The sequence below is a fragment of the Hordeum vulgare genome, chromosome 5H (genome assembly GCF_904849725.1).
Source record: "Hordeum vulgare subsp. vulgare chromosome 5H, MorexV3_pseudomolecules_assembly, whole genome shotgun sequence".
In the NCBI taxonomy this organism is placed as follows: Eukaryota; Viridiplantae; Streptophyta; class Magnoliopsida; order Poales; family Poaceae; genus Hordeum; species Hordeum vulgare.
This window is the reverse complement of record NC_058522.1, coordinates 7,652,777-7,677,688: the sequence shown is the minus strand read 5'-3', so window position 1 is coordinate 7,677,688 and position 24,912 is coordinate 7,652,777. Positions and strand designations below refer to the sequence as shown.

At 43.2% G+C, this 24,912-nt stretch overlaps 1 protein-coding gene across 2 annotated transcripts; it reads right to left on the bottom strand.

Annotated features, from left to right (window-relative positions):
* Window positions 1–11,959: 11,959 nt before the first annotated feature.
* On the bottom strand, window positions 11,960–19,384 carry LOC123395672. 2 transcript variants are annotated; one of them, XM_045090699.1, is made up of 7 exons: window positions 18,953–19,384; window positions 17,816–18,040; window positions 17,081–17,252; window positions 16,783–17,005; window positions 12,549–12,590; window positions 12,430–12,506; window positions 11,960–12,332 (listed from the first exon to the last, which is right to left on the bottom strand). In XM_045090699.1, exons 1-7 carry the CDS (start codon window positions 19,282–19,284, stop codon window positions 12,195–12,197), a joined length of 1,209 nt encoding a protein of 402 aa, XP_044946634.1. In that variant the 5' UTR covers window positions 19,285–19,384; the 3' UTR covers window positions 11,960–12,194. The 2 variants fall into 2 exon arrangements, with proteins under 2 accessions (XP_044946634.1, XP_044946633.1); XM_045090698.1 differs by having other exon boundaries at window positions 12,430–12,590.
* Window positions 19,385–24,912: the final 5,528 nt, after the last annotated feature.

Sequence of the window (24,912 nt, the reverse complement as noted above, 5' to 3'; positions counted from 1 at the left end):
GTTAAATATCAGCCTCTCAACAATGCCATGAAAACCTTCAACCTATTCAACCTAGCAAACCACTGAATGGCTATGGTACTGCTTGCTTAACCCTGTGTTAGCGTTGCTAGTTGCAGGTGCTTTGCTTCCATGTGAAAGCATGGGTTCCTTGTTATATCACCATATTAAATGCTATTTAATTTAATGGACCTATATACTTGGTAAAAGGTGGAAGGCTCGGCCTTTCTAGCCTGGTGTTTTGTTCCACCTCTGCCCCCTTAGTTTCCGGCTACCGGTGTTATGTTCCATAAATGAGCGCTCCTAACACGTTCGGGGTTGTTATGAGGACCCCCTTGATAATTTGTTTTAGATTAAAGCTGGTATGGCAAGGCCCAACATTGGTACTACATTTTCCTATCACCTAATAAAATTGCATAGGGACTTTCCGGACCCCGAGGATAATTTAATCAACCCCCGGGCTAGTGCTCCTCATGAGTGTTGATCCAAAACAGAGCAGCTTATTAACGCTACCCGGGGCAACTCGGCGTTTGGCGTGGTAACCATCGCTCATCCGTCGTGTCCTGAGAACGAGGTACGCGACTCCTATCGGGATCGTTGACACGTCGGGCGGCCTTGCTGGATTAGTTTTACCTTTGACGAGATATCTTGTGCATCGGGATTCCGGTGATGCTTTGGGTAATCTCAGAGTTGAGGTTTTCCACTAGGGAATCCGACGAGATCGCGAGCTTCATGATTGAGGATTTCTATGCGGCTTGTGGTAATTTGTGATGGACTAGTTGGAGCACCCCTGCAGGGTTAAATCTTTTCGGAAAGCCGTGCCCGCGGTTATGTGGCATCGTGGAAACTTTGTTTAACACTGGTTCTAGATAACTTGAAGTAACTTAATTAAAACTCGCCAACTGTGTGCGTAACCGTGACTGTCTCTTTCGTGAGTTCCTTCTCCGATCGAGGACACGGTGGGGTTATGTCTGACGTAGGTAGGTGTTCAGGATCATTCTTTGATCATCAGTAGTTCACGTTCGTTATGCGTAGATCTTTCCCCTCTTATTTCTTGTACTCGTAAGTTTAGCCACCAAATATATGCTTAGCCGCTGCTGCAACCTCACCACTTAACCATACCTCACCGAGTAAGCTTTGCTAGTCTTGATACCTTTGGAAATGAGATTGCTGAGTCCCCTGTGGCTCACAGATTACTACAACACCAGTTGCAGGTACAGGTAAAGGTTATTTGACGCAAGCGTTGATTGTACATTTGGAGTTGATTCTTCTTCTTCGTCTTCTTCTTCTTCTTCATCGATCTAGGATGGGTTCCAGGCCGGCAGCCTGGGATAGCAAGGATGGACGTCGTTCTTATTTTTCTCGTTTGTTTTCATCCGTAGTCGGACCCTGCTCTTACTCTTGATGATTATGTAATGTACTGATGTGACTCTGATGTAGATTGTGGCGAGTGTAAGCCAACTCTTTATATATATCTCTTCTTTTCAGTACATGTACTTGTAACGATATCCATTCTTGCGACACGACGAGATGCGCTTCTATCCCTGACGAGGCCTTCGTGCTAAATTGAGGATAGGGTCGCATCTTGGGCGTGACAAGTTGGTATCATAGCAGTACCGACTTAGGAGCCTCCTTGATTGATCAAACTTGGCCGAGTCGAGTCTAGTGAAAAACTGATTTGAGTCTAGTTATATATCGGAGAGTAGGATTCTTTTTTCTCCTCTTCTATGCTCTGGTGAGGAATCTTGACGTAATAATTTATTCTACTCCTCTTCTCACTCAAAATTTTTTTAGGATCACGCGGATATTTTTGAGATCTATATGATGCCGATGTGACGGAGTTCTGTCTTGGTGCCTCCTATCTGCTTTAAGTCTCAGGGGAGTTGAGCTCCAGGGGATTCTTGAGCACATCGTTATCTTTTAGATTTCTTAATATCTCAGGACGAAGGATGTCCGTAATTGCTTCAATACTAGTAGTGGCGAGATAACCCCGATGTCCCCAGTACTGGTGTAGATTGTTCGGGAGTACTGCCATACTTTGTATCGTTGTGATCACGAGGGTCTGTAGTAGATGAAGGTCCGAGATTCTGGTTGTGTGTTGACGGATGTGATACATGTGACGGGTTAGTATAGGAGTTGTGTGATATTACTCCTTGTATCCGTGTACCAGATTGCATGACCAGATATTTCGGGAATTCATAGGTGGGAATTCAAGTAGTTACTTATAGGACAATCTTCCAACAAATGCATGATGTTAGGTTGGGGTTCGACATCTAGTGGATTCATGTCCATGAAAATATTGGACGAAATCTTTCTCATGAGTTTGTTCTGGCTTGTTTCATAAGCCTCACCCTTTGTTTTGTTGGAATATGGTAATTCGTGTTGCTTCGATGTCAAATGGTGATTTCAGATCTTTCCTAAGAGGTGTTATCATATTTTTATGAGAGTATTAATTCTTTGCTCTATCAATTGTCTTATCAATTCCGTTCAACCGGAGTCATCTTATCAAATCCATTCAACCGGTGTGTTTCTCTCCAAGTGGATTCAATCCTCTCCAATTTTTGCAAGATCATTCTCTCATTTTATTCCGGAGTTCATCTCATCTGTCCCAAGTTGTCTTTGTTTTTCCCCGCCCTCCCACCCCTTTTCTTCAATGTTTCAGTCATCATCCTAGTGCCTTTATATTCAGTGATGCTTCCGCTATCTTTTCTTCTTTTCGTAACCGGTGATTCATTGTGAACATTCTCAGGAGTCGAGTCATCATTTCTTCATTTTGTTCCTTCCCGGTGAATTTAATTCAGTTGTCTGTGTTCATCATATCCTTTTCGTGCTTGTAAGTCTTTCCTATGTTGGAGATTCGTTTCAGCCTATCTTGTTTATTCAGTTATAGCTATTCCATCCGAAGCATTGAAGATGTCTCAGAGTTTCTTGTTTTCAATTCTTTAGTTATTTCGAGGTGCTAACCTCATCTAGTTCTATTATACCGGTGCAATTTCTGTCCCTCTGAGCAATCTTTTCAACGGTGGTTTCTTTGAGTGGGCCCATAACCCACAGGTTTTTCCCAGGATCTTATATGTCTCTTGTAATCTTCCGAAGATCTTTAATTCTTTTCAGCTATGACGTAAGTATGATTTCCATCAATCATATCCCTTCGTCAAGATCTATTTGAATTAATTCTCATATTGGTTCAACCTTTCATTCTTCTTTATCCCGGAGTGTCTCATTAATTTTTATTGGTGTTGTTCCTCGTCATCATTCTCAGCTTGCAAATTTGAAGGAGCGTTTCTCTCAATCTTGGTCCATTCTCTTCATGATTCATAGTTTCAGCCTTCTGGCATGATCTTAATTGTTCCAATCATGAGTAATCTCTTTCGTGCTATCCGGTGCTTCTCTGAGTTATTTTTATTTCTCGATCCTGCGAAGGCCATCATTTCAGAAGATTCTTCGTTCTCAGCTTGTAGCTTTCGTTCTCTAATTCTTCTCCATTGTTGTCTCTTCGTTCGTCTCTCGATTATTCCGGTGCCTTATTCAAGTTTTCTGTTAGGTGGCTCAAGATCTTTTCATTCTCTTGTATCTCCATTAATTCTTGGTTTTCCCATTCAATTGTGAATTCTTACCGGTGCTTTCTTCAATTATGCTTCAAGTGGTGCTTATCTCTCTGTCTCTTCAAGATTCTTTCAAGAGGAATAAGTTGTATGCTAAATCCGTTGCTTGTCATCAATTAAACTTGATGAAGGTTAAGCATAACATAATTTTTATTCTTGTTCTTCCTTCTTCCAAGATATTTCAATTCTTCTTCTGGAGGACTCATGATATCAGTTCTTTTCTCAAGTGCCTGTATTTCTTTTCCGGAGTTCCAAGTTCTTTTAAGTATCTATTTGTGAAGCTTCATCTAAATCTTGGCAAGGTCATAATCTTATTCTTTTCTACCTTCATATCGTTGCGTCATTCATTTTGATACGGAGGCTCGTCATGCTGGTTCTTCAGGGATGTGATTCATTCTCATGTGTTCTTCAAGATTCCTGTTGGAATACCTCAAGTATTCTTTCGCTTCCATTTTCAGTGCATTGTTCTTCCTTTATCATTTGAGGTGGTATTATAGCATTCTTGTTAGTGTAGGAGCCTCGAAGAGTTTTCCTTTCAAGAATGATACAATTAAATCCATCAATTCTTTGATCATGAGGTATTTCAACCCATGATTTCTTCATTGAGCTATTTTTGGTTTGGATTCACCTAAAGCTTTTCCTATGGATTGTTGTTATCATGGTGCTTCCCATTAATCCTAGTTCTCAATGTACCCTCTTGGTGTATGAAGTTTTCTTATCTTTGCTTTCAACTATCCTTGTTTCTTTTAGTGGTTGGTTGTCACCTCATATTTGTTGAGATGATTTTCATAAGCCCACTACTATCTTGTTCTTTTCGTCGTTGGTTTTCCAACTACTCTGTCTATTCTCTATCCGGAGGCTCTTCAATTCTATTGTGATGATAGTTGTCATTCTTTTGCTTCATTCTCTTCTTCCGTTTGAGCTAGTTCATATTCTCTTCTTCCGGAGGCATTGTGGTTGCTCTTTTGGGTCTATTATGTTGTTCTATCAAGATCATGGTGTTCCCTTGCTCTATTTACTAGTTTGTTGTGCATATTGTCTAATTCTCTCTTCTTATCGAATTTTTTGTCCCATTTCCCTACCGAATTGCTGCCAAAATTTTCCGTGAATTCTTGCTTCTTTCTCATTCCATTCCTCATCTCTTCGCAACCTTCAAGGATCGTTGGTTTCACTCGTTTGTCAAGAAGCGACTAAATTTTACCTCTTGCTTTCTCATCCTCTCCCCCTTTCATTCTTGGATCTCGGGGCGAGATCCTCTTGTAGTGTAGGAGAGTTGTGACAGCCCGATGCCGACGTTCCAGAAGATTCCCTTTCCTTTCTGTTTTCGTCGTGTGGTTATTTTTATTTGTCGCATCATCATCGCATCATTCGCATCATCAGCATTGCAGCGGCATCCTGTTGCCGCCAGTTTTTAAAAACTTGCATCCTTTGTTAGTTGCCGGTTCTCGTCGTTGTCCGTTCTGAGTCTGACCGCACTCACACGCGCCCGCGGCATCGTTCGTGACCTTGTTTTCAAAAGTGTGCGTAAAACTTTCTCTGATCGGGTTGAGATTTGACGTGCAGTCTTATTTTAATATAGGTAGGCCACCTGTCGAATTTCGTCGCGATCGGAGTCCGTCTGGTACCCGAATGGTCGACCGTAGCGGCACCGTAGTCGGTCTACCGTGGGACGTTTGTCGGTGTTTTAAAATTCATTGCCGCGCCGCCCGTTCTCCCTCTCGTCCCCGGATATCCCCCTACACAGCCACGTACCCATTCCCGCGTGCGGAATCGTCCGAATCCGACTGCACGGTTGGATCCGGAACGCGATTCCGGTTAACCGAGCCCCTCTTTTCTCTATAAATACCCCCTCCATCATATTTTTTTAGACAGCCCCCTCCTCCACCTCGAAATCCGTGCAAACCCTAGCCGCCTTCCACCCCCTCTCTCTCTCCCCTCAGCCTCCCACCAGCCGCCGGGCCCGCCGAGCCCAGATCGGGCCCGGGCAGGCCCATCTGCGCGCCGCCGCCGTTCGCCGAGCAGCCCCGTGTCCCTGCTCCCGTTTTCCTTCTCCCGCAGCCCCGTCGACCCCGCCGCCTTGCGCGCTCCCCGCCGGCCGGAGCCTCGGCCGCCCCGCAGCCGCCGCCGGTAGCTCGCCGGAGCCCCACGCCCCCTCTGCCACAGATCGCCAGCCCGCCTCCTGCGACCTTCGCCGCCGCGCGAAATCCCAAGCTGCAGCGAGCCCTTGCCGCCTTGTTCCTCCGGCCGCCGCGCCGGCAAGCCCCCGCCTCGTCGAGGGTGCCTCGTCCAGGCCGAATCCCTCCGCGCCGTGGCGACCTCGCCGTCGTTCGCTGCAGGCGTCGGCCAGCCGCCAGGCCCCGTGCCCTCGGGCACGGGAGGAAGATCGATCCGACTCCCCCGCGTTGACCGCTGGAGCTGCGGGCCGCCTCTAGTGCAGCGCCGCTCGACCCAGCTCGAGCCGGCCCAGCGGCCTGATGGCCCTTCGCCCGCCTGCCAGGCGCCCCGGCCTGCTCCACCAGCGCCCTCCAGGCCGGCCAGGCCCAGGTGAGGTATTCCCCACCCCCAGCGCGTTTTAATTTGTTGCGCTTGACCTGTTCGGCCCATTAGGGATTTACCATGTTTTAGGAATTTATAATTCCAGAATATGGGCATATATTAGATGACCGTAATTTTTAATCCGTATGTCGGATCGAAGCGACTAATATATGTATTTCACGTAGTTTCCCGTGTAGAACACGTTGGCGCGACTTGCTTATATGTTTGACATCGTTTAGCGTGTCGAATGCAACGTTTGGCGTGCTGTCCCAATAGGTTTAGTCGCGTATTTAATTTTCCGCGCGTGTTCGAATATCTCGAATGCCGTATTAGAAATGCTCATGTTTTAGGAACCATTTTTCCATGCATTTTAGAGCGGTCATTTGTATTTTTGAATGTAGGGAATTGCCTCTAGTTTATTTTCCCGTATATAGGTTATTTTCCTGCATTTATGTGTGGCTTTATTTTGTTGTTGCAACCCCACATATTTTATATGTTTCCGGGGTAGAAAAATCCCATGGATTATTCTGTGCAATTAGTTTTATCTTTTGAGTAAGTTAGTTCGCGAGATATTTTGCTATGTTGCCCTCTTGTCTTTTTCGTATGATTTATTCCATGCGTCGTTTGATTAAGTTGTCAACTAGGGAGTTGTTCTTGGGTGTTTAGACTAGCCCCTGATATTTTTAGTTGCAATAGAAATGCATGTTTAGGTGTGGTTTGATTGCCCTCAAGTTGCTAGAAATAGTGCTGATTTGGAGGTGCTGAAATATTTCCAAGTCTGGAATCTGTTATTATTTTGTTGTTGTTTTGTTTTGCTTCTATCTTGTGATCTGTAGATCGTTTGAGGTTGTTACAATGGAGTTAGTTGTTCCCCTTGTGTTTCTCTAGCATGATCTAAATTTTCATGCCATTTGGAGTCCTGTAGCTATAGGTTTTGCTGCTGCCAATATTGCTTCAGATCGAAAACTGCACTTTCATGAGGTGTAATTTTCACTAAGTCTGAAATAGTGTGTGAGATGTCATTTTGTGTCTTTTTTCCGTAGTGATCCTTGATGCCATGCTAGTTGTTGTTAGTTGTTTGTAGTAGTGCTCCTTGCCCTGTTTTGTGTCATGCCTTGCTTGAGTTTATCGGAGTAGTGTAGCTCGTAGTTGTGGAGTGTAGAAAATGCTATGTGGCTGATTTTGGCAGATTGTAGTGATTTCTTGTTTTGCTCGTATCTTTTGAACCGTAGCTCCGTTTTGATCGTGTCCTACATGAAACTTACTTAGAATCCCGTGTAGTTTCATTTTCTCTTGCTGGTTGTATGTTTTGAAGTGCTCGTAGCCGCCGTTGCACACATATTGCATTCATGCCATCATATCTTGCGATGCTTGTATCTTTTGAACCGTAGCTCCGTTGGAGATGTTCTTTATGTGTAGGTTGCTTGCCATGATGCGTAGAATCATGTGAACCTATTTGTTTTGCTGTTTAACAACTAATTAAATGTGTTAGTTCAGATCTGGACAGAATTGTAAATTAACTTGTGAGGTCGTCTCGGAGGTGCTATATGTCATTTCCGACCTCATTTAAAATGCCTAGATAGGTAGATTAATTGTGCTTCACCTCTTGCCATTTTTAACCACATTTAATATTTCCGTGTATCTATTCGGGATAGAACTAAATAAATAAACGTGGAGTTTCGTCAATATGCAACTCGTTGCATATTGAACTTCACTTAATGTGTAGTGTTTGTTTGTGTGATTTGTCATGCCGTGACTTGCATGTATTCAGCTGCTCATGCATCATTTGTGTTGTGCATCGTGTGGTGAATTTCGTGTGTTGATTCTTGTTTCCGGTTTCCTTCGTCTCGATAGAGTTCCGCAAGCGTGTCGGATTGTGAGGACCCGTTCGACTACGTCGGTTCGTCTGCTTCACGGAGTCATTCTTCTTCCAAGCGGGATATCAGGCAAGATGACCATTTCCCTAGATACCATTACTATCATTGCCATGCTAGTTTTACCGTTGCTACCGTTTATGTCTCGTTGCCTACCACATGTTAAATATCAGCCTCTTAACAATGCCATGAAAACCTTCAACCTATTCAACCTAGCAAACCATTGAATGGCTATGTTACTGCTTGCTTAACCCTGTGTTAGCGTTGCTAGTTGCAGGTGCTTTGCTTCCATGTGAAAGCATGGGTTCCTTGTTATATCACCATATTAAATGCTATTTAATTTAATGCACCTATATACTTGGTAAAAGGTGGAAGGCTCGGCCTTTCTAGCCTGGTGTTTTGTTCCACCTCTGCCCCCTTAGTTTCCGGCTACCGTTGTTATGTTCCATAAATGAGCGCTCCTAACACGATCGGGGTTGTTATGAGGACCCCCTTGATAATTCGTTTTAGATTAAAGCTGGTCTGGCAAGGCCCAACATTGGTACTACATTTGCCTATCACCTAATAAAATTGCATAGGGACTTTCCGGACCCCGAGGATAATTTAATCAACCCCCGGGCTAGTGCTCCTCGTGAGTGTTGGTCCAAAACAGAGCAGCTTATTAACGCTACCCGGGGCAACTCGGCGTTTGGCGTGGTAACCATCGCTCATCCGTCGTGTCCTGAGAACGAGGTACGCGACTTCTATCGGGATCGTCGACACGTCGGGCGCCTTGCTGGATTAGTTTTACCTTTGACGAGATATCTTGTGCATCGGGATTCCGGTGATGCTTTGGGTAATCTCAGAGTTGAGGTTTTCCACTACGGAATCCGACAAGATTGCGAGCTTCGTGATTGAGGATTTCTATGCGGCTTGTGGTAATTTGTGATGGACTAGTTGGAGCACCCCTGCAGGGTTAAATCTTTTCGGAAAGCCGTGCCCGCGGTTATGTGGCATCGTGGAAACTTTGTTTAACACTGGTTCTAGATAACTTGAAGTTAACTTAAATAAAACTTGCCAACTGTGTGCGTAACCGTGACTGTCTCTTTCGTGAGTCCTTCTCCGATCGAGGACATGGTGGGGTTATGTCTGACGTAGGTAGGTGTTCAGGAGCATTCATTTGATCATCAGTAGTGCACGTCCGTTATGCGTAGATCTTCCCCCTCTTATTTCTTGTACTCGTAAGTTTAGCCACCAAATATATGCTTAGCCGCTGCTGCAACCTCACCACTTAACCATACCTCACTGAGTAAGCTTTGCTAGTCTTGATACCTTTGGAAATGAGATTGTTGAGTCCCCTGTGGCTCACAGATTACTACAACACCAGTTGCAGGTACAGGTAAAGGTTATTTGACGCGAGCGCGTTGATTGTACATTTGGAGTTGATTCTTCTTCTTCTTCTTCATCGATCTAGGATGGGTTCCAGGCCGGCAGCCTGGGATAGCAAGGATGGACGTCGTTCTTATTTTTCTCGTTTTTTCCGTCCGTAGTGAGACCCTGCTCTTACTCTTGATGATTATGTAATGTACTGATGTGACTCTGATGTAGCTTGTGGTGAGTGTAAGCCAACTCTGTATATATATATATCTCTTCTTTTCAGTACATGTACTTGTAACGATATCCATTCTTGCGACACGACGAGATGCGCTTCTATCCCTGACAAGGCCTTCGTGCCAAATTGAGGATAGGGTCGCATCTTGGGCGTGACAATGGGCTGCTCCTTTGAGCATCTGTTCGACCAGAGCATGATGTCGCCTGCCGCAGATCGGGCAATTAGGTGGATAGGTTGCAGTTCCCCCCTGAAGACCATTGCATTTCCTCTTTTCCATATATTCCATAAGATAACAGTGATTATTATGGAGCGAGTCTTGCTAGCATGGTGAGGCCCCCAAAGTTGTCTAAAGTCCGTTGGTGGAGAGGCAGACAGTGTTGAGAGCTCTTGCCACACCGGTCCAAGATGGATGCAAAGAAGGAAAAGGTGTTCCGTTGATTCCGAAGCTGGACAGAACGGGCAGGTGCAAGAGTCCGTTAACTCCCTGTTGAAGCGTCTTTCGTTGGTGAAGAGTCGATTTTTGCAAGAAAGTCAGAGGAAAAATCTGCATTTATTGGGTGCATAGTTCTTCCAGATGACCGACGCAAACGGATCGACGAGTTTGTCTGCCCAACCCGCCTTATATGCGGAGTTGCAAGTTAGAGGCTTGTCATCGATACATCCCATTCGTTTGTCCTGAACCACCACATTCAAGGAGACAGATGCCAACAAGGTACGCAGATTATCCAGTTCGATGTTTGCAGCATTAGATAGTCTCGGAGCTAAATCAAGTTGCAACTAAGGATTACTAAGCACGCGTGCAACTGAGGCCGAAGGTCGAAGAGAGTGGGAAAAAATGGCGGGGTAAATAGTTGCAAGATTTTGAGTGTGGTTTGGGACCCAGAGGTCAAGCCAGAAGGCAATATTCATACCATTTCCAATATGCACCATAGTTATTGACAGAAAGAAATCAATCCCCTTGGCGATGTCTCGCCAAACATAAGATTGAAAAGGGTGAGTAGTGTCTATGTCATGAGAATCCGACCAACCATATTTGGCCGCAAGGTGAGAGCTGCTTGAATATTGGATGCTTGAGTGGAGTTTATTCAAGTGAGAGAGGAGTAAGCAAGATTTTAAGTGATGCGGAGAAGAAAAACCTAGACCCCCTCGAGAAAACGGAGCATACACAAATTCCCAAGCCACTTTACACTGAACACCCGACACTTTGTCCTGTCCTGCCCAAAAAATGCACGACAACGTTTATCGATTTCCTGAACAATGCCCATAGGCAGCAAGAGAGCGGTCATGGCATAGACAGGAAGGGCTCTCAGAGCAGCTCGAACCAGGATTGCGTGACCGGCAATGGTAAGAAGCACACCTCGCCAACCTGCCAGACGCCGGTCAATCTTGTCGATGATGAAGAAGAAGTCCTTAATGTTTAGTTTGTGGGTGGATAAAGGCTAGGTAGGATTGGGGGAAGGAAGCAACTGCGCACCCTAGAATAGATGCAAGAGAAGATGCGAAGCCCGGCTCCACATGAATAGGAGCGAAAGTGCTCTTGTGGAAGTTAATCACCAAATCCGTAGCATTTGAGAACTGAAGCAGGACTGATTTAAGCGTTTGAAGTTGTTCCAGGTCTGCTTGCAGAATAATTAGAGTGTCGTCGGCGTATTGAAGCACCGGGCAGGGGATGATCGAGTCAATGGGGTGGGACAGGAGGCCATTTGAGGAAGCCTGCTGAATAAGACGCTGGAGAACATCGGCGACAATAATGAAGAGGAGGGGGATGTCGGGTCTCCTTGTCGGAGCCCCTTTTTGCAAGTAATCCAGGGTCCCGGCTTACCGTTAAGAAGCATGGCCAACTGACTGGTCTGATTGAGATTCTGAATTCAATCACACCATTTCGAAGGAAAACCTTTAGCTTTTAAAATTGCCGCCAGTGCCTCCCAAGAAACAGAATCAAAGGATCGCTGATTTTTTACGCTTGAAACAAGTTTGAACGATATCAGCAGCGTAAATAAAATTATCAGCGATTCCATGGATAGTTTCATTCGAGATCGTGATGCACGACATAGCTTACGATCATCGGCTTTGATCATGCCACTAAGCATTTGATTAGGACATTGCATATGCAATGTTCCGAACACTTTGTCACATCTCTTCGATACTGTAACGATCATAGCGATGTCAGTGTACGTCAAGATTCCACCGACCCACTCATACGTCAAGATCCAATTGGTCATGAACATCATAAGGTGCTGCTCTTCACGAATCCGCAACTAAACATACTCTCAATTCTCAAACATTTCTATGATAACTTCACAAGTCTTGACACTCGCATTTCAAGCTACCTACCATCCACTGCAAGAGCACATTGCTTTACCAAACAACACAAAATCACCAACAAAGCACACGGTCAGTTTAGTTTTGCCAGCTTATTCCCACACCATAAACGAGGATTCTGTACCAGCTTATCCTACACCCAGACGAGGCTTCTACATCAGCAAGCCAAACACTCAGACACATAGTACTGACTCAACATCACAGGTACCAAAAACAAACGCAGGACAAGAATGGCATACAACAAAGCACTAGGCCCCATCGACTCTGCATCTATGCTTGCACACGTTCTGCCGGTATGATGTATTTCCCCCTCGCTCCATGGTCATCTGCTATGTCGAATGTCCTGAACTGGTGCCTCACCATAGCCTCCTCCGCCTCCAGCCAATCTTCGTCACGCACAACAATAAACTGCAAAAGAAAAGAAGACGTGAAACTAACATTGACTCATCTGCACAGACATCATTCTAAATTTTTTGCCCTAAATTTTTTGCCAACAAAATAGTACCTCGTTAAATTCTTCACGTGATATAGGCCTCCCGCACTGAACACGACCCTTGGCTACACCCTTTTTGTACTCCGCACCAGTGGGATGCTTCACATCATCACCCTTTTTGTACTCCGCACCAGTGGGATGCTTCACATCATCACCGCATTCACAGCACTCACCTACAATTATGGTCTAGTTTTGTTAAATATCTAGTGTACATCATAGCATTCACAGCACTCGCCTACAGTTAGCATTCTAACGTACAAAAGAAATACTAGAGCCTGATGACTATCATAGTACAATTCATTCAGAATCCCTCACGGCATGGTCTTCTGGAGTATCCGTATATTGGCTACTAGTCGAACCGAGCATGATTTTATTGGCAATATAAATCTGCACCACATGGTTACTAGGTCCGCGATAACATCTATTTTAGGAACACTTGTACTGTTTCATCGGTTTACTATGCTAGAACAACACAGTTAATATCCTGGTGGATATCTGAAACAGCTAGCAAACACGCGTACTCTTATGTTTTTAGACATGCTCAAATGAGTCAAAAACTTGTGCTGTGAGCAAATTCTTATTTTTTTTATTGTCTTTTTACGATGCAACGAACACATCTACTTTTCTATTGAATTAAATAAGTGTGAAAACAGCTACCAGTACCACTTCGTTAAAAGGCACTTGGTGATACAAAGTCTCTACTATTAGAAGGGAATCTGCCGTCATCGTGATGGTTCGACATCGTCGTTCCCACGATAGATAAGCCCACCTCTCCCTCGTTTCCGTTCAAAAAGAAACAACGAGAAACGTAAAAGAAAAACTCTCCCCACGAACCAGCCGCCCACGAACTCACGTCCCACACGTAAATTGTTAAGCTTTGCTGCGGCGGACTTTTTTGGAGTTTCAGTTCCAATCACATGACCCTAGGCTGTAGGTATATTGCTTTTTTCCTGTGATCATCTGCAGCCTGCAGATGGGCTTCTACTATACTAACGACGATGCTGCTGCTGCTAACATCGATCATCCTCGTCTCGCGACTGGTGAACCAGTTGAATTCTGCAGTGTAAATATAACGTCATGAGCTTAATGCTGTGACTACTTTTTGTTGCTGTTTCAACATACATCCTTTATTATATCATGGTTCTGCTCTTTGGGTATGCACTTAATTTATGGGAGAGCCCCAAGCTTTTATTACAGAACTTACCGATCTTGAACCTTCAGTATTCAGACTGTTGGAGTATCTATCATTTTGACGCAATTGGTAGTGAAGACAGCCTTGCGTATTTGACTTGTCACATATATGTCAAAAAACTACAACATATAGTTGGTTGGATATGTGACGATGTAGTTCGGTCATCATTGGTAAAGTGAATAAACTGAGAACATATTGTCAGTTTTAGGCAATTGGTCGTGAACCAGCTATAATGGTTTAGTACAGAGGTGGAGCAGATAGTTGACACCGTGCAGTCCAACGATCCATATGTCGATCCGTCACATGTGAGCAGGGCAGCAGGCCACCTTTGGAGCTGCTCGAAGAAAGACAGGAAGCATGGCATGCTCAAGCTCAAGTCATCACGATGCCTCATCTACTTTAAATGGATATTGCGCTCAAGTGATGTGTTGTGCGCTCAAGTGGTCAAAGCAGAAGAAGAAAGGTCGTCCACAGCGTAGTCTCGCTGGCTGTAGTCTTATATACTTAGCTCAGCAAAGCAGAGGAAGCAAAGAAAGAAATGGATGAGTAACAAGTTATCAACTATGTAGTAGTGTCAACTCACACGTGTTTACGAGTATTTCGCTGGCATGTTTCTCAGTAGTGCGAGTGAGATTTTTAATTTGACCATTAATTAGTCCGAATTATGATCACCATTGATCAATTAATGTAAGGGATTTGTTTTATGTGAAAGCATTGTATTGGATCTGATATATGCAAGCATCTGCCATTGGATCACTTTCTATGTTTTCATGTGTTGTATGTTCCATCCTAATAAGATATTTTCATTAATAATAGCAGGCACATGATCCCACCAAGAAGATTGCTTCTCTACTTGAACTATTCCAAATGACTCCTATTTTTCAAGAGAAGAACAGGTACGTGTACACTGTCTAGAAAAGTTTAGACCTCAACAATGCAGAATTTATTTGTCGCATCAGGAAGGCGCCAAAAAACATGTTTCATGAACTTCTGGTTATCTGACTTGTAGCAGCTCTGGATCATCCAAAGATGATTGGTTCATCGATATCAATGGTTGATAGCGATGTGTTTTTTGGTCCTCCAATGGTTACTTTGAAAGTTGGTTCTGCAATTTAAAAACCTGTCTTGACATTTTCTGGCCTCTTCTCCATATTGATTTGCTACAAGTTATTGTGGTTTTCACTGATTTGGACTATGTGGCTATATACCTGAGGGCAGTTTTTGATTATTACCAATAGGAAGAAGAGAACATGAGCATGTGTGTTTGCAAATTTGGTGTGCTTCTAGCTCCCAATATGTGTTCGTGCTTGATCAATTGTTCGCCTCATGGTATTTAGTTGTATTTTCCCTTTATTATTTGCATCTGTGTATGAATGAATGCTTGCAGGAGTGGGAGGAGCATGACTAGGTTGTCGTCGAAGTTGCTCCACACCTTTGACATTGTTGCGTCTAGACCATCGCTCGTCTCCCACATCTGTATATCTGCTCTAAGCACTTCAATTTTTGTTATAGTGCATATGCATTTGCTACCGTTTTGTTCAGGTATATCTATTTTAATGTCAATCTATTCTTTGTACCAGTAGCATTAAAGGAATGCAATAAGCAGAGCTGCTAACATGATTTCGTACATTTTTTGGTCTAACTAAAATGATGTTTTATTCATAAGGATGTGCAGAAGTAATTGTCAATCGATGCTAAATCTTTCATATAAACACACAAATAGCTCTCGGCACATGACATGTTTTTTAATATTATTTTATTTCAATGCTACAAATATACAATTATGTTACTTATTATTCATACCGAACAAACAATGCTCTCATCCAAGACTTCTCCTTTTGTCATTGGATTAGGAAGACAAATTCTTATACCAGCTATTTCTTATTTTTCTTTTCTGAAATCGAGGATTCACTTCTAATGTGTTGAGAGCTACTTATGTGTTTTTATTATACATGAATGGCATGACCAAGAAGGCAGATAGGAAATGTTTTATAAATCAAGACAAACATGCTGAAACTTGGTAACGTTACAAAGAAGTTAGTGGAAGTACGGTATTTCCATGAAAGCTTCATCTTCTTATTCTCTATTTGTGTTGCTGGAAATGGCAATCACTTGATCTTTAAATTAGGCAGCTGCCTATCTAAAAACCTTAATTGTGGTCCAGCTTTTGAGGTTCTGATGCAACGTAATAAACATTTACCATTTGGACAAAGTAGAAGGTACTTCTTCATTGAAATACATTTTAATCGTGTTTTTTTAGCATTTGTCCTTGATTCTCTTTCCGTCATTTCTACATTTGGTGTTTTCTTTCTAAGATTTATTCTCAAGTGATACTCACATCTCGTTTGCCCTTCTATGCAATGAGAGGAATGATAATATGATTGAATTCTGAATCTGGTATTATGCGGCCTAACCATTATATGGCCTCTTTTGAATTTTTGTTCTCTCGGTTGTGGGCTACATCTGGCCGCTCTGGGACAAAGGAGGCAAAGGTGGCCGAAGCAACATCTTCCCCAGCTCGGAGCTCCAAATCTGGTGTCCCGCATCGAAAGATTAGACCATGAGGATTGGAGTTTGAATGGGCGCATTTGATGTGAGAGGAAGAGATGTGTTGCATGCACTGTTGACGAGCTCTGGGCTGGGCACTGTACAAGCTAGATGGATTTGCCCCGTCTCTTGTACATGTTTGTATTCGCTTGAAGCATAATAATTTAGTATAACATGGATTTCATTTATCATGTAAATTATACGATCAAATTATGGATCTTATATTTTTGCTTCCTTTTTGGCACTTATTTGTGGTTTTGCTTGTTTTCAAAGTTATTAAGTAAAGTGGAGATCTTAATTTTTACTATGTTTTTCGCATTTTTGTCCTGATACACATTTAGGTTGGGATGGTAGTAGCAAGACACTTAACTTGTCCTCTAACGGCCTGACGTCGAAGAAGATGTCCGTTTGGCAGAAATGAGTGGGTGATTTGTTAAACTGGATGCATGACATCAGTGCTCATAAAAAGAATTATCATTTCATTAATGTTTGGCATATATATATTGTTGCGTGGCAAGGCACGAGCATCCAACTAGTATCAATAGAATGCAAAATTTTACTGACTTGCATATTGATATACTTAATGGAAGAATTGAATAGGTAAAATAACAAAAATGCAAACATACCATCATCGTCGGATGAGATCACAGAAATGCAACTAAGCACGTATTCCTCAAATCCACCATCTGTTGTGCAGGTCATTTCAATGAAGAGAAGATCTTTGATGGCATTAGGTCCTCTTTCTACAAGCACATTTAAATGTGAGAAGGACCTGCATTCATGCTGAGAATCTTTTCTAGGGAAGTGATCTTTGTAACTCACTACTTCCTTGATTTCATATGCAAGATCCTAAAACATAAGAAAGACGGTGAGGGAGAGCGGCAAACAAGAAAATGGCAAGAGAGAGCAAGGGAGATAGCAAACCTCCAAAGGATGGTCCTCATTGTGCTTGTCCAGTAAAGCTTTGACTACTTCCCAAGTGGGGTTATAGTTCATCATTGCATCCAAAGCTTCTTTTGAGTTCTTCCTTGTGCCATTACGCCAATATAGTGTATCCCAAACAAACCTGTCCTCATTGGAAAGCCCACCCAAGTACCTAGTTCATATAAACAACGCGATATGCGAGGGTCAGGGATTTTAAAGTGCAAGCACAAAGCTTGTGATTTCAAAGAATTCTACTATGGAATTGTCAACCTGATTGGCAAAGGGCAGGGGGCTGACAAGATCCAAATGTATAGACCTATTTGCATGCTTACTGTGGCATTCAATTTTTTTACCAAGACCCTGATTCCAAGTAGGGCTATGCTGGTTACAGAGAATGTAAAGTCCAAGATTCATAATGCTTTTATTAAAGGCCGTATATTTTAGATAGTGTAGTAATGCTACATTGAGACCTTACATTCTTTACATAAGAGAAAAAAAACACGTTGTTTTTCTTAAAGTAGAATTTGAGAAGGCATACGGCAAAATCAATTTGGAATTTATGTTTTCAGTCCTAGAAATGAAAGGGTTTCCCTAGTAAGTTTGCATGCCGGACTAAAGCTGCATGTTGCTAAAGAGAAATATACTTGCATATAAGCTGCTAGCATAGGACATAGCATATACATATAAGCATTTTCCAACACTTGAAAATAGAAACAAAGTTGAGAGAAGATTTACTTGAATTTACACAGATTAGTGTGATAGGAGTCTATAGCATCCTGAGCTTCTTGTAAGGTCTTAAACGGACCACCTCGATGAGGATATGTGTGGAAGAGTCCACCAGCATCAACCCTCAGAAAATACTTAATTAGCAATCTTGTTGGCCTCAATGCTGAAACAGGTGGAAAGTGGTTTGGCGATGGTGGGGCCTCAATACGCACTGCCTGCTCAGTGTCCTCACAACTGAAAAAACAAAAGATAATAAGTTTGTGGAATATATATATTGTGCAAAGACTGATACCAAGGAGAAGATGTCTCCAAGAGATCTCATTGTGATTCTTAGTTGTACGAGTTACTTTGCAATTTCTTTGATAATGGATCGAAATCATTGTATCTGTAATGGTTGGGAGCGTGAATAGAACTATAGGCGTTCCTAAAAAAACTAGTTAACCTAACTCCTTATCTCAAAAGAAAAACTAACCTTTCTTAAAACTAAGTAGTTATTATTAACTAAAAAAGAAGCACTCCAGAAACCAATGCAGATTTTCAGAATCAAAGACATTTGGTCGTGATATGGGTCAAAAGAGTACTTTTTTACAAAGCCTCATGCTCTCGAACAGAATAATTCAATCTGACCATTAATAGCTTTGATAAATAGCTCTTTTTCTAATGATCTGCTGACTCTTGGACAAAAAGTGGGTCAGAACAAGAATAGGTGTTGGACAAACTAGCAAACGAGAGCAAGTATAATAACATGATATAAGCTTGAAAAGGTTTCGTTAGAGGTGAGCCATGTATTAAGATAGTAGTATATGATGACTGCAATGGGGTGGGCTACTAGACCAACTCTAAGTGACAAGGCAATGTGATATAGCCAGCAGTTGGCTCTATTTATTAAGGATGCTCCAAGAGAGAATAAATCAAAGAACATCAAGATAATTGTCTCGTGGAAAATGCAACGGCACCAGCTCTCATTGAATTGGTATACAGGTGCAACAGAGATTATAGTATATTATATTATGTATCCGTATTCTCGGGTTCGATGATCCTGCTAATGGAGACTACTCAAAGGCCAGTGCAGAACATGCAGGTATGGCTGTCGTTCCAAGCCATTAGAAATAGGGAGCAGAGTGAGGGATGTCGATGAAGTCATACCGTGGAGGCTGTGGCCGACTGCAGTAGCGGCGTTCGTCTGGAAGATTTATTGGTGTATAAGTGCGGCGAGGCAGGACGGGAGGGGATCGGCTTGTGGAGGCTGCGGCCGGCGGTGGAGTCCAGGGGACTAGAGGGGATCGGCCTGTGGAGGCTGCGGCCGGCGGTGGAGTGCAGGGGACGGGAGGGGATCGGCTTGCGGCGGCTGCGGATGGTGGTGGAGAGGTGGCCCTGGACGCTGCAGCTGGTGGGGGAGGGGAGGGCACGGGAAGGGGAGATGCATCCGATTCTGATGGTGAAGAGGAAGGGGGAGGCGGCGTGGGCAACGGCCACATCGTCGGCGACGGCTAGGGTTTTGGAGATTTCCTGCCGGCGAGGCGAGGCGAGGGGAAAAGATCGAAGCTTTCTTCCTGCCGGCGAGGCGAGGGGAAAAGAGGGAAGCTTTCTTCCTGGGGAGGCGACGGGAAGGAAGACGGAGGGGTCGCGTAAACGGGCCAGGCCCAGCGAAAAACTAGTTTCAGGACGGATTTTTTTATAAACAAAAAGCAAAAAAAAAGTGAACACAAAAGGTTCATAAAATCGAAAAACGGTTCACAAATTTTAAAAAATTCACTGTGATCTAAAAAAAAAGTTCACAAAATTTTAAAAATTTCGCAGAATTTCGATATTAGTTCATGAATTTGAAAAAAGTTCGAAAATTTCACAAAATTTAAAAAAGTTCATCATTTTTGGAAAAATTCATCCATTTCAGAAAAACTTCATCAAATATCAGAAAATTTAATCAAAACTTCATCAAAATATTTAAAAAAAAACATCTAGGAAGATTCCAAAACCTTCATAAAACCGGAACCCACCTCCTCTCGCTGGGCCAGTCCATGACCGAACGTTGTACGCGCCGGTTAAGAAAAATGCACTTTAACCAGCGCATGCATCGCCAAATATGGTTTGCCGGTTCTTTGCCCTCGTGTTGGTGGCAGCCTTGCGGCGCTGCCTGGTACCTTCGATTGGTTGGGAGGGGTTGGGGTTTTTCGGCAGCTTTTCTGATGGGATCGTCGGATCGATCTGTCTCGATTTTGAAGGATGGCGTGTCGCGGGGACTCGTCATCATTATCGCCATGAGGGTTGGCAAGGTGGAGGATCTCATGAAAAAACTTGCCTTGCAAGAAGATGACCTACACTATGTCGTCTTTGAAGAATCTGATGCCCCAGCGGAGGAAGATATCCGCTGGATGATCCTTGACCATGTACACATGGACACGGGGTTTAGCTCCTACTGGTTCTTCCGCAAAATGAGAACGACGTGGGATCTGGCCAGGACAGTCAAGATCAAAACCTTGGAGGAAACCTTGTTCATGATGCAGTTCAAGTGCCTGAGAGACTGGGAGAAGGTCACCCAAGGGGGGTCGTGGCACTTCAGAGGCAATCGAGTGATCATTGCTCCATATGATGGATATTTCAAGCCAACTTCAACAGAGCTCTACAAGTTCGAGATTTGGGCACGGATCATTGACCTGCCCATAGCAAATAAAGGTAAAGTGAAAACCTTGACATCAAAATCGGGTGAGTTTGTGGACTCAGAGCTGCCCTCCTTTGATTTTAAGGGCAACTTCTATAGGGCGAGAGTGCGGCTGGATGTGCGCAATCCAATGAAGAAAGCTACCTCCATCATCCGCGGGGGAGCAGACAATATCCACCACGGGAGCCGAAGAGAGCGAGGGAAATGAAACGAACAACAACCGAAGAGTGTTGCGTCGCTTTCAATATCCACTACAGCAAAACATTCAATTTCCGAGTGACCTTTCGTATACTAGTCGTGCGTGGCAAAAATTTAGTTCGGCTCGTTTCCGCGGCGCGTCGTGACGAGGCGAGCGGCGGAGGAGGAGAAGCGCGCGTGTATGCCTCTCTTGTTCTCAAGCTCATACATGTGTGGAAACATCCTCTCTTATAAGGAGGTCCAACTCCCACTAAACTAGCAAAATGGGACTAAACATTTCCACCTCTTGCCTTGCACAAATGGGCTGCGTGGGCCTCTAGGATTTATTAGAAATTTTCTGAAATTATATATTGGGCTGGCCCAAAAGTAGACAAAATTCCAGCAATCCCCCATCAGATCCGAGAGACACACAAAAATTGCCTTTGGTTCCAAAACACTGTTTTATATACCGATACTGCAATGGAGACTGTTAAGTTGAACTTCCACCTAGAACTCTATGCTACACTAGTAAGCAACTTGAATAGTGGATTAGGCCTTGAACTGCAAGTTTTCTGCGAATCTAGCTTCACACAAAGCTTTGATCGATACTAGGCTACCGTGGGACTTCCCCGCGGGTGGAGCTTATGCGTCATACTCCGAGACCTTTCATGAGTATACTAGAGAGCACCCTACTCTCATAGATTGCGACGTTTAACAATCTGACTCATATATGTATGTTCTCCAAAAGATGTTCTGGAGGACAACATCTCTGCTTCAGTAAGCCACTTAGAATATATTAAGATGTATATCAACCTGCCATGCAGTTTAGGAAAGTATTGCATCTTCATGAAGTGGTATTATTAATGATAAGGATACTTTCCTCTCAGTTGACCAACAACTTGTCTTCCACATCTAATTCACGGGATCTCCGATCACAAAGAATAGGTTACCGCTGTGAACAACTCAAATTGTGGGTCTCATACCCATCTCCCTCGATGCATTATCTATCACATTACGTGATAGCCCCCTTAGTAAAAGGATCTGCCAGATTTTTAATGCAATAACTCCGGAGTTTCTCATTTTCCTGACAGATTTTAACCTTCTCTGGATGTGTCTTGATGACTTCATGTTATCCTTTGAGCTGCTCACTTTCGTGATCACAGTTTGATTGTCGCAGTTCATAAGGATACTCGGTACAGGTTTCTCGACAACTGACAAGTCATTCAAGAGCCGGCGAAGCCAATCTGCTTCAACCGTAGCTGTATCTGTGAGTTCTGCTTCCATTGTTGACCTTGTTAAGATCGTTTGCTTGCAAGACTTTCAAGAAACAGCGCCACCTCGGACAATTGCTTCTTCTTAGACAACATGACAGGTTAACGTCCTAAAATTATGAGAAAAGAGGATACAAAAAATTACAAATTTATATATCAGATGATTGGAACCCTAGACATACATGGATAAATAGTTGAATACGTACACACTAAATATATATAGAATAAAATATACTATCGAAATGGTCAAATTGGTGTTTGGGGGTATGGATTGGGAACATAGGTGGATCATCGATACGTTCATACGTACTACTCCTGCTCCTGATGGATGAGTGGATCATGGATACGTACCGGTATTACTACTGATTACTGCTGCTGAAGTGCCGATGGATGGATGTTGGATGGATCTTGCCGGATGGCCGGACGCCCGGGCCTTCTTGGCTTTAGCTCGTATACAATCGTACTGCTGCGGATTACCGCGTGCTGGATGCCGGATGGCCGGACTGCCGTGCGGCGCCTTTTGGCGGCGGCCGGTCGAGGCGACAAGCTAGACGCCGAGCGACCCCGACAAACAGGCCGACGAACCGATGAGCAGAAGAAAGCTAGCGTGACTCTTGCTATTCGGATGGCTAGCGTGATGCTTCGCCAATCGATCGGTTGTTATCTGATGGCCTTGCCATCTAGTTTTCATCTGATTTTTTTATCTATTTTTTACTGAACGACAGTGTGTATATTTACTATAAGTCATGGGCCCCTTCCTGGCCTGGGCCCTGGGCGTCGCCCCGCCGGCCATACACCAGGGCCGGCCCTGTACAACTACGTCACTGGTTGGGTAGATTTTCGCCAGAAGAGAAATATATTAGATGAAAACACCTTTTGTGAAAACCATGTTTGGAAGCTTTAAGAATTATCAAAAAAATATTTCGTGTTAGAAAAAAGATGTTTTAATATTAAAAAAAACCATGCATTTGGAGGGGTCCGCACTGTCTCCTTGCGAAAACCCTGCACTCCCTTCACCTTCTCACTCGCCCCTCGCTCCATGGCCATCTGCAAAGCTGCGCATCCTGTATTGCTGCCTCACCGTAGCCTCCTCCGCCTCCAGCCAATCTTCATCACGCACAACAATAAACTGCAAATAAAAGACATGAAACTAACATTGACTCATCTGCACATACATATCGATCTACAAATTTTGCCAACAAAATAATGCTGTACCTTATTAAATTCTTCAGCTGATATACGCCTCCCGCACCGAAAACGGAGCTTGGCTTCACCCTTTTTGTACTCCACACCAGTGGGATGCTTCACATCATCACCACATTCACAGCACTCACCTACAATTATGGTCTAGTTTTGTCAATCAATATCTAATGTACATCATCGCATTCACAGCACTCACCTACAATTAGCAATTTAATGTACAAAAGAAATGCTAGAGCTTGATGACTATCATAGTACAATTCATACAGAATCTGTCACAGCATGGTCTTCTCTCTTGTGGAGTATCCGTATATTGGCTACCAGTAGAACTGAGCATGATTTCATTGGGCAATATATAAATCTGCACTACATGGTTACTAGGTCCAGCATAACATTTCCGACTCGGTGATACAAAGTATGAATAGAATGCAAAATTTTACTGATTTTCATATGATATACTGCATGGAAGAATTGAATAGTTAAAATAAAGAAAATGCAAACATACCATCATCGTCGGATGAAACCACACAAATGCAACTAAGCACGTATTCCTCAAATTCCCCATCTGTTTTGCAGGTCATTTCAATGAAGAGAAGATCTTTGGTGGCATTAGGTCCTCTTTCTACAAGCACATTTAAATGTGAGAAGGACCTGCATTCATGCTGAGAATCTTTTCTCGGGAAGTGAGCTTTGTAACTCATAACTTTCTTGAATTCATATGCAAGATCCTAAAACAAAAGAAGGACGGTGAGGGAGAGCGGCAATCAAGAAAAATGGCAAGAGAGAGCAAGGGAGATAGCAAACCTCCAAAAGATGGTCTTCATTGTGCTTGTCCAGTAAAGCTTTAACTACTTCACGAGTGGGCTTATAGTTCTTCATTGCGTCCAAAGCTTCTTTCGAGTTCTTCCTTGTGCCATTACGCCAATATAGTTTATGCCAGACATACCTGTCCTCATTGGAAAGCTCACCCAAGTACCTAGTTCGGATAAACAACGTGATATGCGAGGGTCAGAGATTTCAAAGTGCAAGCACAAAGCTTGTGATCTTAAAAAATTCTACTATGGAATTGTTACCCTGATTGGCAAGGGGCAGGGAGCTGACAAGATCCAAATGTAGAAACCTATTTGCACGCTTGGTGTGGCACTTGTTTACTTATTACCAAGACCCTGATTGCTAAGTGAGACTATGCTGGTTACAGAGAATGTAACATCCAAGATTCATAATGCTTTTATTAAAGGCCGTATATTTTAGAAAGTGTAGTAATGCTACATTGAGACCTTACATTCTTTACATAAGAGCAAAAAAACATGTTGTTTTTCTTAAAGTAGATTTTGAGAAGGCATACGGCAAAATCAATTTGGAATTTATGTTTTCAGTCCTACAAATGAAAGGTTTCCCTAGGAAGTTTGCATTGTGGACTAAAGCTGCATGTTGCTAATACTCTGAATGACATGATAGGTAGTTACTCCCTCCGTACCATAATATATGACGTTTTAGCAGTTCAATTTGAGCTGCTTAAACGTCATATATTATGGTACAGTGGGAGTACTTTGTTACTAGGAAGAGACTCAAGCAAAAAGACACCTTCTCTCCTTCACTTTTTAACATTGCTGCTGATGTTCTGGCTAATCTTATAAAAAGAGCCTAAAAATAAGGCTTCATTAAAGGCTGCACATTTGATACATAGGATAGGAACTTTACCATTGGGTCTAGGCTAATTTTGTTTTCCCTTTGAAACGTGAAAGATTCGTTCCTAGCCTACATAGGAATAGGAATCCATTCCAATAAACCGAAGGGCT

Bases quoted from the DNA above. Each gene is read 5' to 3' on its own strand.
- LOC123395672 (XM_045090698.1), bottom strand. From the start codon at position 19,284: ATGTGGCCGTTGCCCACGCCGCCTCCCCCTTCCTCTTCACCATCAGAA. The intron at 18,041-18,952 runs GTATGACTTCAT...TTGTTTTTTCAG, and splicing joins AGTCGGCCACAGCCTCCACG to TTGTGAGGACACTGAGCAGG. The intron at 12,333-12,429 runs GTACTATTTTGT...TTTCTTTTGCAG, and splicing joins CACGTGAAGAATTTAACGAG to TTTATTGTTGTGCGTGACGA.